Consider the following 14,813-nt stretch of genomic DNA (forward strand, 5'->3'; position numbering starts at 1 on the left):
ATTCCTTTTTGGGGTGATTAAAATGTTCTAAAATTGTGATGACTGCACAAGTCTGTACTAAAAAACATCACATTGTACACTTTACGTGGGTGGATTGTATGGTATGTGACTCATATCTCAATAAACCATATATACACATATCTATGGTGCTTTATGAGCTTGGAGGAGACAGTGATTGATTTGGGTTGGAAGAAAGGGTGGAAAATTTCCTGGAGGAAGCTGCAATTGAATTGAAACAGAAGAGTGATTTTGTAAGATGGAAGGCTCCAAGATACGAAATGATGGTTTTTTTAATGCAAGGGTAATTTATCTGGAATAGTAGGAATTAGGATACATGAATGATACACTATATAGAGGCTAGATGCAGGGCTTTTACTATGATGCTGAATTCTCTAGTTTGGTCTTCATTTCTGTGGGCATTGGAGAGCCATGATGGGTTTGTGAGTGATCCGATTTGGCCTGTGATTTGGAAGGATAATTGGAGGTGATGATAAGATGGATGGGAGATGGGGTGGGAGGCCAGTGAGCAGGGGAGACCATTTAGGAGACTGGGCTTTTGCAGTACATAGGTAAGAGACGATAAATCCTTGAACTATGGCGGCAATAGCAGTGAGCACTGAAACAAGGAGACCGATTATAGGAAATGCTTAAGAAGTCGAATCTTAAAACTTGGTGGTGTTGGGGAGTAGGTAAGAAGACACAAGATACATACAACACAATTTTATTTTATTTTATTTTATTTTATTTTATTTTATTTTATTTTTCTTTTCTTTTCTTTTTTTTTAAGTTTACTTATTTACTTGGTGGCACGGGGTGGGGGGTGGGGGAGGGGCAGAGAGAGAGGGAGAGATAGAACCCGAGGCAGGCTCCATGCTGTCAGCAGAGGGGCTCAAACTCATGAATTGTGAGATCATGACCTGAGCCGAAACCAAGAGTCAGACACTTAACCAACCGAGCCACTGAAGCGCCCCTATTCTGTTCTGTTTTTTGAGAGAGAGTGTGTGCCCATAAGCACACCTGTGCAAGCATGGGGGAAGGGCAGAGAGAGGGAGAAAGAGAATCTTAAGCAAGGTCCATACTGTCAGAACAGAGCTGGGATGCAGGGCTCAATGTCAAGACTGTGAGATCATGACCTGCACTGAAATCAAGAGCTGGACATTTAACCGACTGAGCCACCAAAGCTTCCAGTATTTTAGACCACACCAGGGCCTGGGTACTCTTTTATTAAGTGACTTAGAATCATAATGCAAAAACTATTGTTGAAGTAACACCAAGCAGATAAATTGGAGCTCTTTCACAACTTGTCAACAAGGGTTTGATTACAGAGCCTCCTATTTCTTAACAAAGAAATATATATTGTGAATAAAAGGATGGATTGAAGAGAGAAATGCTAACCATTTTTTAAGCTCTTTGGAATCAGACCTTCCCTTGTTGGAAAGAAGCACTCCTTTATGGCCTACTCTGAATGACTAAGTATTTGCCTCTCGCTCAGATAGCTTCCCTAGAAACCCTTACTTTGGTGTGAGCAACTTAGATTTACTGCCAGGGCAACACCTCTCATCCAACGCCCACGCTGCCTCTTGGCTTGGTGCTCACCAGCAGGTGTTCATAAGCAGCATTTTGTTTTGCTTCTAATGAGAGCACAGTCTCAGAAAAGCATGGGCCGAATGTACCACACATTAGAACTTTCGCTTACAAGTGTTCTCAAAGGGGAGATCTGAAACTGTGGGAGTCTTTAGGATCAGGAATACAAAGACTGCCTTTTCCCTTAATCATGCCAGGCCACACCTGTGTTTTCCATAAGAAGGAGGGGCAGCCAGATCCTGGGCAAGGTCAAATAGAGACAGTCTTTCCCATTGCGTGGCAGTGCATTCCCTGAGAATCTGTCATGGCCTTCTCCATGGGCTCTGGAAGGTGTTGGCAATGACGTTGCCTGCTGCTAGCCGAGTTTGGGAATAGCATCCCTGACAAGTGCCGTATGTGAGTTTAACCAAGCAGGAAACACCATTTAGAACACCACTTGCTGAGATGTGGCTCTTTTCTGTGCCTGTCAGTGAACAATGACTACAACAAACCCTGTTCAATCACAGTTGTTAGCAGAGCTAATTACAGCCGTCTCCGGTGGGAGCAATCCCAACAGATGCCTCTAAGGGACTTCCGTCACAGGTTCAAACATTGGCTTTGCAGGTAAGCAATGGAAACAGGCCCCTTGGGGGGCCTTTAAACAACAGTTCTCTGCAACTCTGAACATGGATCCGTCTTCACTCTACAGTTGGCAAGGGATCGTTTCAAAAGAGAACCGCCACCAAAAACGAAGGAGGAAAGGGACGTTTAAAGCCAGTAGGGTAAATGTTTTGGATTAAATGAGAGCAGAACTGGGTATTATTCCTTGGGCCGTCTTTGAGTCACTGCATGATTTGATGGAGGTCACTTCCCCTTTCTGGGCCTCACTGTTCTCATCTCAGAAATAAAGATAATAATACTGGCTCTCTTTATATCACAGATTGCTGAAAGAATAAAACAGTTTAAAAAAATAAAAGTTGGGGAAAAATAGAAAATGCCATACAACTCTAGGTAGTGTAACTGTTATTCCCTTTCTCCAGTTCTTCATTTTACTCACAAGTGATGAAAGGGAATAAGAAAAAAAAAAAAAAATCTGTGCTATTGCAGAATCTTAGACTTTAGTTTCTCTCCTTTTTTTTTTTTTTTTTTACATTTATTTATTTTTGAGAAGAGAAGGAGTGTGAATGCAGGAGGGGCAGAGAGAGAGGAAGACAGAGGATCTGAAGCAGCCTCTGCACTGTGAGCACAGAGCCCAATGTGGGGCTTGAACTTACGAACCATGAGATCATGGACTGAGCTGAAATCAAGAGTTGGCTGCTTAACCATTGAGCCACCCAGACGCCCCTCAGACTTTAGTTTCTGATGCCTCTGAGTGGCACTATGGTTTGCTCATCTTCAAATTTGCCTCCCCCTCCCCAGTTCATTCTGGTGGAAACTCATCTTTAGTTTGAGGGGTTGGAGGTGACCCTGAGAATCTCAAGAGACCAAAACGCTGCGCCCATCTAGTCTCATCTGAACTTGCTGCAGCCCGTCTTAAAGGCCTCCTCTCTCCATTTCCTGAGACACCTGATTTGGAAGGATGTCAGCCCTGAATGAGTCCCATAGTCAAACTGGGGCTCAAGAGGATACCTCCAGGACAGAACCGAAAATTTTTAAGGTGTGCTGAATCTGTCTTAATCTGGGTCTCTAACTATATTCTTGCTCCTGCTAAAAATCTCAGCATACTTCTAACCAAGCAAGGCATGTCTACTTATCTGATGATGCTGTCCGTGATAGAAAAGGATCATATTACGGACTTGGCAGAGAAGAAAAAGATTTATTTCCAATGGTTGAAGATGTATCTTTTCCAGATAGGCAAAACCAGTCAGAACACTAAAAAATACCAATAGAAAGTGATCATGTTTTGTGAGCAGGAGAAACCATTCTTGACTTCACAACAATAAGGAACATTTATAAGGATCCCAAATCCATGGTTTAAAAAAAAAGAATGACAACAGGGTGCCCGTGGGATTATCAGACTCTTGCTTGCCCCCTTAGGGTGAGGGGACATCTCCATTTAAATGAACTCCTTACATTCAGTGTTTTCAGTTTCCTCCTTTCCTTTTTCTCCTCCCAATCATTATCTTTGTTTCAATGTTCAGCATAACGAAAAAGTCTAAGTAGGGAATTGCACATAATTGTAGGCTCTCTGCACCATTGGCAAAGTGATGCTTCTTCTTCCGTATTTGTAATTATCTGTTCTACTCTTACTTACTCCTGGAAAATGTATGGAGAATGACAGCAGTATCCTTTATTTCTCTTGAAGGCATTCTTGGGTCTCACTTGGTGTATAGGTTATAGAACATATCAAGAAATGTAATAATTGCATTTTTATGTAATCACACATATACAAATAGAAAATACCATTTTATTTATTTAAATTTTTTTTTTAATGTTTGTTTATTTTTGAGGGAGAGAGAGAGACAGAGAGTGAGCAGGGGAGGGGCAGAGAGTGGGAGACACAGAATCCGAAACGGGTTCCAGGCTCTGAGCTGTCAGCACAGAGCCCAACGCGGGGCTCGAACTCACGAATCACGAGATCGTGACCTGAGCCAAAGTTGGGCGCTTAACACACTGAGCCACGCAGGCATCTCTAGAAAATACCATTTTAAATGAATCGAGCAAAAAGGGGAAATAGATAATTATGTTTTAGCTATTATAGTTACTTGGTAAAGAGGTTTAAAGAAAAAGATAAAATCCTTTGGTAACTCAAAGACTGTGATCACTCTGGACATGTTGCACCTGCCAGCTGGGAAGTTGTTTTATACTAGTAGGTGAGAACTCCATTGCTTCTTTTGCCCTTGCAACCTTTTCTTTATTAAGGGCTTAGAGAAATGTGACATTGCTAAAAACTCTAACTTGAAAATGCTTCACAGAGCAGGATCCTTGCCAAATTCAAGAATCTTGCTAGTTTGCAAGATGAGAGCTGTCATGCAGAACAAAAGGCTGATACTAGAAGTCAGCAATCACAATGGGAATAAATCCCACAATCTGATTTCTGAATGTCTTAATCTCCTTCAACCTTAAAAGAGTGATGCTGGCCTTACTTTGGGATAACTTTACAAAGAGAACATAGGAGGAGGTGGAGTTAAATCCTGAAACTTAGCTCCTCTGGTAGTTCCTTCCCAACTTCTAACAGCTCTTTTTTACCAGGTCATGAATAGATGCCCGTTTTCACTTCTTAGCATTACATTCCTAACAAAAAAACATATGACACTGCCTCACTTGCCTGGCCAAGGAATAAGGGAGTTTCTCAGCTGGCTCAGGTCACGATATCACGGTTTGTGGGATTGCACCCCATATTGGGCTCTATGCAGATGACAGTGAGGAGCCTGCTTGGGATTCTCTCTCTCCCTGTATCTTTGCACCTCCCCCCAATAAATAAATAAACTTAAAAAAAAACAAAAAAAAACGATGACTTGGGATCATTGCTGGGGGTCTTCTGTGCAATACAGTGCTGCAGTAAAGCCTATCAGGGTTTCCCAGCGGAGTTGGATTGTATTGTTTACTTGTGAGTAGCACAATGAGGCCATAGCCTGAAGTTTCCTTTAACTTGTATCCTCTCTCTTTCTTAGTGTTTCCAAATTATTAAGAAAAGTTTCAATTAATATTAGCCCTACCATATTTCTAAGGGTGAAAGTTTTCCATCAGGAATAGTTCAAATATAACATTTTGGCATGAAGAAAGGATGCCTTTGCCACTCAGTGTGGGCCTTTGGCTGGATTCTTCCTATTGTGTCCAATCTTTTGGCTGGTGCTGCTCCTATGAGCTTTTCTTCTCCATGTTTTGTGTGATTTTAATGTTTCTCCCTTCTCCTGAAGCTTTATTCCTTCTATCCTTCATAACTCCAAAGGACTTTGGCTTTGGTGGTCATTCTTTTTGAACGTGAGAGGGGAGGTAAACTGCTGAACATCAGCGTCTAAATGAAAGACCGGCTAGATGAGACCATTGTCTGTTGGCTGTGCCTCACTGTTCATGGATTCCTGTTTAATAGAGAGATAGAAGATCTGTGCCCGGTGCAGGACTCTGGGTCCCAGTGTCAAAATATTTTTGTCTCTGTGGTGAACAAGAGCCCTGGGTCTGGTATGTACATCTGTGGATGGGGATGGGCTGCCATGGTCTACTCTCCAGTATCAGAGTCACTCTTGAAGCCCCTGAACTACTGCCTAAATGCTTAGCTCTTCTAAGATAAGCTAAAAGTTATGGTACTTTCACAAATGGCTTGCCATTTTCGAGTATTGAGCTAATCGGTTAATCAACTCTTCAGCTCCTCTGATGCTTTTTGTTCTCTTAATTGTCCTCTTTAAACAAAATATGTCTGAAAACTTCCTGAAAGATAGACACTTTACAGCCTTTTCTGCACCTTCCACTTCCCATCCTACTGCAAATTTCTTTCAGGCTATATCTTCTTCCTTTTCCCTACCAAAATTTCTCTTAATAAGATTGAGTCATCATTTGTATTAGTTTCTTATTGCTGCTGCAACAAATTACCACAAACTTGGTGGTGTAGAACAATAAAAGTTTATTCTTTTATAGTTCCATAGGGCAGAAGAAGCCCTAAATCACTTTCACCGGGCTGAAGTCAAGATGTTGGCAACACATGTTCCTTCTGAAGGCTCTAGGGGAGAATCTGTTTGTCTTTTCTAGCTTCTGGAGGCCACTTCTATTCCTTGGCTCATGACCCTTTCTTGTATCATCCCAGCCTCTTGCTTCTGTTGTCATATCTCATACTTTATCTTCTGTAGTAGCTCTGTCTCCCTCTTGCAGGGACACTCGTGGTTAGATTTAGGACCCACCTGCATAATCCAGGGTAGCTTCCCTATCTTAAGATCCTTAACTTAATGGCATCTGCAAAGACCCTTTGTATATAAGGTAACATTCATAGGTTCTAGGGAATTAGGGCCTGGATACCTTTGGGGGGGCGTTATTCAGCCTAACACAGCACTGATACACTAATTTTCAAGTCCAGTGTCGTCGTCTTTTAATTCCTCATCCTAGCTCTTTTGACATTAGGTACTGTCACCTAGTCTGGGGAAAATTCCCTTTTCTGACTGTCAAGAAATGGCTCTTCTCCATTGATGTGATAACTTTGTTGCTTGTCTCTCCCTTTAGAATGCAAGCCCCTGAGTAGGACCCTTGGCTGTCCATCTGCTGCCCTGTCCTCACTGCATAGAATAGCGCGTGGTATTATCATATAATCAAAGGCAGCAAAGAATACAAATTAGATGACCTTTCCCCACTCCTCTTATTCCCTTTTTCTTCTCCTGGTTTTTCCTCTGTCCATATGGTCAAGTTTGGTATTTCCCTGGGCTTAGTCCTAGCTCACTTTTCTCTGCCCGTGCTAGATGGATGCAGTTCCGGCCATATTATGGGGACTCTCGGATCTGCACCTCCAGCCCAAACCTCTGATTTGAACTTCCAACTTTAATCTTTACTGGATATCCCATAGGCATGGCAAATTCACCTTGTCCCACCTTTCCCATCCACCAAGCACAACCAAGAACTAACCTCCCTTCCTTTTCTGCTCTCTGTCTCAAAGAAAAGTAAGTGCTAGGATTTACCCAGTAGCCACAGCAAGAAGGCTGGCGGTCATCTCAGACTTCATGCTGTCTTCTACTCTCTCTCCCCCACACCTCTCCAGTCAGTCATGAAGATTTGTCAACCTCTCTCTGAAATGCGTCTTGATACCTCTTTCTGTCTAACTCCCGTTGCCCTGGTTCAAGTCCTCATTACTCCCATGAGTAGGACATAAATCAACTTAGAAACTGTTCCTCTTGACTTCTCTTGAATATGATGGAGTGACATGCTCTCAAACCTGCTGCATGATCGATCATTACCAGTCATCCTTTCAGTCTCTGCTGAGTGGGCAGTGACTGATTTGCTCACCACCTCACCTTGGCTCCCCGAGCTGACTGGATCAAGGATAGGCACGTGATCCAAGGGTGGCTTCGGCGCTAGTCCCAGCCAGCCGACACGACTTGGGTGGCTGCTAGTAAATAACAAGCTGAGTAAAATCCCTCTTTTGGGATTTCAGAATAACGAAGCTGGAGACTCAGACCCCTGTATTGCTGAACACAAGGATCAGCAGAAATGATGGGCACGGGCAAGCTGCAGTGATGAGAAAACAGATACTGTGGGTAAGGAGGGGAGCTGGTGAGTCAGGAGGGGAAAGAAAGAGGCTGAGGCACCGTGTCAACGGTGCTGCCTCCGTTTCTGTGGCTCTCCAAGACTATTTCCTGCAGCCCGGCCCCACTGTGATTCTTGTTGTCAGATTTCCATGAGTTGCTGCATTATTATCAACAAACAGAACAACCCTAGTCTGAGTGAGCCCCTGCTTCCTGCAATAAATTGGCCAAAAAGATGTTTTCCAGTAAGCCCTTTTAATGTTGTATGAGACATCTGGAGAAAGCAACACTGTAACCAAGAGCAGCAATTGTTTATTCCACTCCTTTTTATTTCATTTTATTGTTTAAATGTTTGTTTATTTTGAGAGAGAAAGTGAGAGAGAGAGAGAGGCAGAGAGAGGGAGAGAGAGAATCCCAAGCAGGCTCCATGCTGTCAGCACAGAGCCCAGTGCAGTGCTTGAACTCACAAACCGTGAGATCATGACTTAAGCTGAAGTTAGATGCCTAACTGACTGAGCCACCCAGGTGCCCCCCACTCCTTTTTAAAGCATTAGCTTAGGAAAAAAAAAGTTTATATTGGTATTTACTTTGGAAGTGGGAGAATATTATGATGAGCTTCTTGAGTCAAAATTAGTCTTTATGTAAAAACAAATTGATGCCTGCAAACATAATTTCAGAAAGGAAAAGTATGAAAACAACTGTAATAATTACTGAACATTGTCTAATACTTATCAACAGTGGGATAATCAAACTACCTATTAGATGCTGTGTTTCTAGATATCTACCTTTCTGTTTTTCAGCTAGTGGAACAGAGGGTTTACTAAAGCCCTCCAGGATTCTTAGTCACATGACCACATTCCTGTCTCAAATGTGAATTAATAAGTAACTTGACAGAATATCTATAGGTAAAAAAAGGACATTAGGCACATATAATCAATACTCTGAATGTGGAATACAATCGGAGAGCATCTTTATTTATATCTCCCGCTATCCTTATAAAACGTATTCAATGGTGGGATTTCTTACTCTGTTCAGGATAAAAAATAAAAACAGTAGTAAGTGTCAGGATTCTTCCAAGTATTCTCAGCCAGCAGAAAGTCCTGTGGTCACTTTATTTTTATTTTTATTGTTTTAAATATTTACTTATTTTTGGGAGAGCGCAAGTTGGGGAGGGGCAGAGAGAAAGGCACAGAAGATCCGAAGAGGGCTCCCTGCTGACAGGCTGACAGCCGTGAGCCCAGTGTAGGGCTCGAACTCACGAACTCACGAGTTCACAACCTGAGCTGAAGTCGGACACTCAACTGCTCAACCAGCTGAGTCACCCAGGTGCCCCACCGTGTCCACTTTAAACTGTGATTAATGTATCTGTTGCTATGTCAAAAATCGAAAGTTAGAACTTGCTTTAAAGTTGTCTTACTTGCAGGGTAGTGTGAAGCCATGTGCTGGTGGGAAGCTGTGGAAGGGGAAGGCCTTTCTTTCCTTGCTCCTGGAAGCTCTGATTCTTGTAGAACTGGGATGGGGAAAGGCAGAAAACGTGGTCAGGGGCAGGAGTGTTGTCACTGAGTGGTGAAGCCGTGAGCTGGCTTCCGGCCTCCCAGGCCTGGTAGACATTTACAGTAGACATTTCACAGGGGCCTTTGTAGGGTTTTGGGAGATGTTTCACCTGCAGTTCCCTTGATTTCGGCAAATGCACTCTCCATCTCAATAGCTGCTTGCTTCTTCATCCCCAAGGAGCCTAGGATTCTATCCCTGCTTCTCTCCTGAGGCTCCCCCAGCCTGCCCTCTCTCACATTGGGCCCACATCTGATCTATTCTTCTGGGGAAGCTCAGAGCGATGGCAGGTCTACACTCCGCAGTCAGAGCGGCTTGCTAGTTCGTCTCTCACGTGACTTGCCAGCAGGGCGTTAGACCGCTGCGTTCTTTCTCCCTACTACCTTGCGTATATCCTCCAGATATTCTGTCTTGTCAGTCTCCAGCAGTGTTTATGTGATACAGTAACTCCTTTGGAATGTAACATCTACTGTTTTCATGGTGCGTCAGCCAACACTTCAACACCCTGAAAGTATATGGGTTTTTATTTACTTGTTTGAAATTCTTTTTTTTTTATTAATGTTTTTTATTTATTTTGACAGAGAGGTAGAGAGAGAATCCCAAGGAGGCTCCTTGCTGTCAGCAAAAAGCCAGATGTAGGGCTTGATCTCACCAACTGTGAGATCGTGACCCGATCTGAAATCAAGAGTCAGATGCTTAACCAATTGAGCCACCCAGGTGCCCCTACTTGTTTGAAAATCTAATGTCAGAAATGTGTTGTTTGGATGAAGCCTCTGCACTTCCTGTACACCTATAACCACATGCTTATACTTAGGCAGGAAGTGCTCCGAAAGAACAAACCCCCAGGGTCTCTGGCCAGGCCATGGATTCTCTTTTAACTCAGCAGACTCTAAACTCTCGGCACTTCTCTCACTGGTGACCCAGGAGAAGGATCAGCAACCCTAGGACACAGAGGACACATAGCTCTCAGGATGTCTGCAGCCACACAAATGGGCCGTCTTACCTATGGTCCCCTTCCCCATTGGCCTTGAAGATGTGAATGTCCCACAGGGTTGCTGGAGAGTACTGCTGAGCTTAGCATGCTTGAAGACTATAAGGACCAAGGAGGATGGGATAGAGAGGCCAGATACCCTTGAAGGATCCTGAACCCGAAGGGCTTACTGTGGATGAGGGCAAGAAGTAAGGGAGGACATGGTTACAAGGGGGAAAAACCACATTACCTGAGGTCCCTCGCAGTGTAGACCCCAAATCTATTTGGCTGCATGTTCTTTACTCCAGCCACACAAAACCACCTGCAACTTTCTAAACATGCCATGCCCTTGCATATTCTTATTTTCCACATGCTGTTCCTTCAAATGGAACATGCTCCTTATTCCCAGCCCTACTCTTTTGCTCCTATTCAACCATCAAATCCTAGTCTAATTTTCTGTGAAGATTTCTTGCTACATTCCCCATCTGGCTGCCTTGCCATTTTATACATGTCTCGGTTCTAGCCATCACTGCTTTATTAACTTGCCTCTCCCTGCTCCCCAGGAGACAGTGATAGTCTAAGACATAGACTCATTCATTATTGTGCTCCCACCACCTGCCATCGTGCTTCAGTGTTGTAGGGACTTCTCTTAGATCTCTATAGCTGTGCAACAATTGACCATGAACTTAGTAGCTTGAAACAACACACGTTTATCTCAGATTCTTTTTTTTTTCCTTAAGGTTATTTATTTTTGAGAGAGATTGAGAGAAAGTGGGGGACGGGCAGAGAGAGAGAGAGAGAATCCCAGGGAGGCTCTTCACTTTTCGGTGCAGAGCCCAATGCAGGGCTGGAACTCACGATCAGTGAGATCATGACCTCAGGGGAAATAGGACACTTAACTGACTGAGCCACCCAGGCACCCATATTATCTCAGTTTCTGCAGGTCAGAAGTATGTGCATGATGTGGCTGGATTCTCTCATCACAGTCTCAGCTGAAATCAAGGTGCTATGCAAGGCTCAGGTTCTCATATGGAGCTCAGGATCCTCTTCTAGGCTCACTGATTGTTGACAGAATTCATTTTTCGAAGCTGTAAGACTGATGTCCCCGTTTTCCTGCCAGCTGTTGACCAATAACTACTCTCGGCTCCTAGCAGCCACCCACAGTTTCTTGCTATGTGGCCCCACTAGGCAGTTCACAACACTGATGCTTAGGCCAGCTGGAGCGCATCACGGATTTCTTCTGCAACCAGCCAGAGGGAACTCTGCTTTAAGAGGGCTCACCTGATGAGATCAGGCCCAACCAGGATGATCTTCGTTTTGCCATATGATGTAACATAAACACAGCAGTGATATTTCATCATATTCAGTGAGTTCCATCCGCACTCAAAGGGGGAAGGAATTATACGAGGGTGAGGGTTTGCTGGGGTCATCCTAGAATATTGCCTGCCACGGGGCTCAACAAATAATATCAGATAAGATGTGTCCCAGAAATGTGTAAATAATAAACAGTGCTATTCAATTGTAATGTTTTTTTTTCCCCCTCTTGTCACTTTGGAAGGCTTTTTAAGTTGCTCCCAAATCTGTGTTGAGTACAGAATCATCGAGGATGTTGTATGTGACATAATACAAGGAGGTCCCTACAGTGAGCCCAGGTAGCACTGGAAATTCAGGGTGGGTAGCAAGACCTAGTCCAACAGCTGACTGGCTACATTACCTTAGGCTAAGTCCCTGAAACTCTCTGAATGTCAGATTTCTCATTGTGTGTGAAATGAAGGGGTGGGACTAGACCATGTATAAAGTTGGCCAGCTCTAATATTCTAGAATTTCTGAGACTAAATCATACTGTTCAAATTAAAATCTAGCCAAGTGACTCACAATATCCAAATTCATTAAAATAGTTCACAAAAGAATTTCATTATAGATGAAATTACAGTGACGTGATTTTAAGAGAAAAAGGCAATTTTGTTTTAAAGCGAAGCCATTGCTCTATTGGTCGAACCTGCCTAAATATAAGCCAGGGTACACAACCACATTTTTAATACTTTACCTAAATGGTGAAGAATATTGTCTTTAGATGACATAGCTATCCAGTTATGTCCAGAAGTGAATTTTCTCCAAGATATTAAGACCTGATACTGTTTTACAATTTGAATTAACTCAATTGATGACGAGTGAATAACTATCCAAGGCAGCCCTCAAATATTATGAATCAATTCACTGACTACGTGTAAAGCATGTTGAGATTCTTATATACATTTTGGAGGTTTAAATCCTTCTTTTGTTTTTCTCAAATGAAGTCTTTTTCACTAGGATAATTATTCTCTTCTACCCCCAAAAAAATGAATTCTAATTTTAAACAGGTATTATTAAATCCCACTGAAATAGGCTTCATGCAGATGTATTTGTTAAAACATCCCTTTATTGACTGTGCACAGTTATTAACAATTCACATTTCACTTTATCTACTGAGTAGAAGAGCATTTATTCTTTCATTAAAAAGTTAAGCCCTTAGGGCAGCAGCAGGGATGCAGAGCCTTCTTCCTATATACTGTACCATCCAGTGTGCATGTGAAATGCTTCCATATTAATACAAAAAGGAAGAATAAATAAAACAAACAGACCCCTCCCGCCCTCCATCATCCTCTCGCTGCCAATACACTCCTCTTATTTTATAAAGTGCCCACAGGTAAACCATTCCCACATTGGTACAGCCACCAACTGGAAAAGTAATGTCACCATTTATTGGGCACCACCTGGTCTAGAACGTCTGTAGGGTGTGTGAAAGGCCACGGTCATGTCCTCAGGAAGATGCCATCTGGACAGAGAGGGTGGAGGATCATAAACCTTGCTGCTCAAGTTTCTGGAGCTGCTTTTCAAGTTTTGAGATGTCTACTCGATGCATCATCAGAAACTGGCCATTCAAATGAAAGACAGGGATGTCAAATTTATACCTTTGATACCAAGCAGAGTTTTCTGGAAGTGTGATGTCCACCTCCTGTAAAATAAACTGAAACAGAGACAGACTAAAGCTCTGAATTTTGGAGACCACGGAGTGATACAACAGCCACAGTGCCAACCTGATGCCCAGAGTTGCTCTCATGTGGAGGGGTTTGCTGTGGTCTGAGGTCCCAAGTGATCTCATGTCCCTGATTTCCACAACTTGATTGATTTCATTATATTCCTCAACTCTCTGTTTTGCCATTTTTCTGCCACACCTGTTTACATTTAGCGTCAGGTCACTACTCCATTTCCAGTGAAATAAAATACGTCCCCACCAGGAGGCTGAGAATCAAGACAGATGTGCTTTGCATGTGAGAATGGGAAAGGTGTCATGGTTTGCTGCAGGAAAACACTTCGATGGAAATGACAGAGTAAGGTAAAAGGAATGCAGACAAAAGTTTAAAGAAAGCATCAACATGGCACCTGCTAGTTAGCTTTGATTCATATTAAGAGTCAGAGTAAGAAAACCAGCACTGCTCAGAGAAAAACACTTCGGGGTAATGAGTTTTGTGGAAATTAGCACTGAAATCTCTGAAGAATAGAAAGAAAATTTAAATGAAAAATCATTTAATTTCTTCCTAAAGAAAGGATCCAGGCAAACACTATACTACCTACGCTCTCCATTCCATTTACATAAAGCCACACTCTGTTAGGCAGGTTTCCCCCGCTTTTTGAAAGTTTGCATCAGGCCACTTGGCTGTTACAAAAGACCTACATTAGTACCTGTTTTGCTACCTGAAAAAAAAAAAAAATCGGAAAGGGATTTTTGCTTTCATGAAAAAAGGTGAAAGGTGAAAAAAGTGCTCAGCGTTTGGCCATTCTAGAGTCACGGCACACCGTGAGCAGCGAGAGTGGTGCCGCCAAGCTCCTTCCCCGCGATCCTACGGCAGCATCCAACATCCAGCCCCAAGAGCTGTGAACTGTGTCTGTGAGCATCTGTGCTTTACCTCGGTTTATTCTGTGCATCCTTTAGCAAGATGTGTCCTGAAGTATCGGGAAAGCCTGAGAGAGGTTATTTTTTGGGTCTGGGAATGCTAAAAATTTTTTCTACATAAATTAACGTTAAATGCTCCTTTGCTTCTGACCACTTCGGCATATGAAGGTTGGATAGGAATGCTCTACTTGCAGATAGCGGAGGGGGAAACTGGTGTTACCCTGTTTTTATAAGCCTCCAGCACTTCCTTGGCTTCATCACAAAGGGGGCATGGATCCTACAGGAAGGAAAAAATAAAGCCATTAAATCCAAGGAATGACATGTAGCCCAACAAAAACCACAAGAAGCAGATTATGCTTATTTTCAAGGATTTGTTTTTTCACCAGGTTAGTTATACTGTTTTATTTCCAAAGCAAAACATTGCCATAGAATCCTATAAATAGCTAGAGTTGCACGGTAAACGGGCTGTCAGCACTTTTTAGTAGTTTTGATTTTTCACAATTAATAAATCTACCTATACATAAATGTATACACATATATACTAAATTTAGATGCTTACATTTGTTACACATGTATATGTGTGTACGTTAATATGTACATATCACATATACATACACATACATGTGTAACA

General features: G+C 42.7%; 1 protein-coding gene and 1 long non-coding RNA gene across 14 annotated transcripts in view; one reads left to right on the forward strand and one right to left on the reverse strand.

Moving 5' to 3' along the window:
• CA1H5orf63 (chromosome A1 C5orf63 homolog) overlaps positions 1 to 14,813 on the reverse strand; it is a 41,126-nt gene that overhangs the window by 7,852 nt on the left and 18,461 nt on the right. For 6 of the 12 annotated variants that reach the window (XM_045487377.1, XM_045487414.1, XM_045487406.1 and 3 more), the window contains 2 exons: positions 14,403 to 14,459; positions 9,145 to 9,237 (listed from right to left, as the gene is read on the reverse strand). In XM_045487377.1, coding sequence (XP_045343333.1) covers positions 9,145 to 9,237; positions 14,403 to 14,459 — 150 coding nt within the window. Of the gene's footprint in view, positions 1 to 7,424; positions 7,711 to 9,144; positions 9,238 to 12,647; positions 13,256 to 14,195; positions 14,460 to 14,813 lie in introns of those variants that run through there. The other 6 variants (XM_045487436.1, XM_045487426.1, XR_006714693.1 and 3 more) reach the window with 5 other exon arrangements.
• LOC123603060 overlaps positions 1 to 14,813 on the forward strand; it is a 59,760-nt gene that overhangs the window by 1,789 nt on the left and 43,158 nt on the right. The window lies entirely within an intron of this gene.

The sequence above is a fragment of the Leopardus geoffroyi genome, chromosome A1 (genome assembly GCF_018350155.1).
Source record: "Leopardus geoffroyi isolate Oge1 chromosome A1, O.geoffroyi_Oge1_pat1.0, whole genome shotgun sequence".
NCBI lineage: Eukaryota > Metazoa > Chordata > Mammalia > Carnivora > Felidae > Leopardus > Leopardus geoffroyi.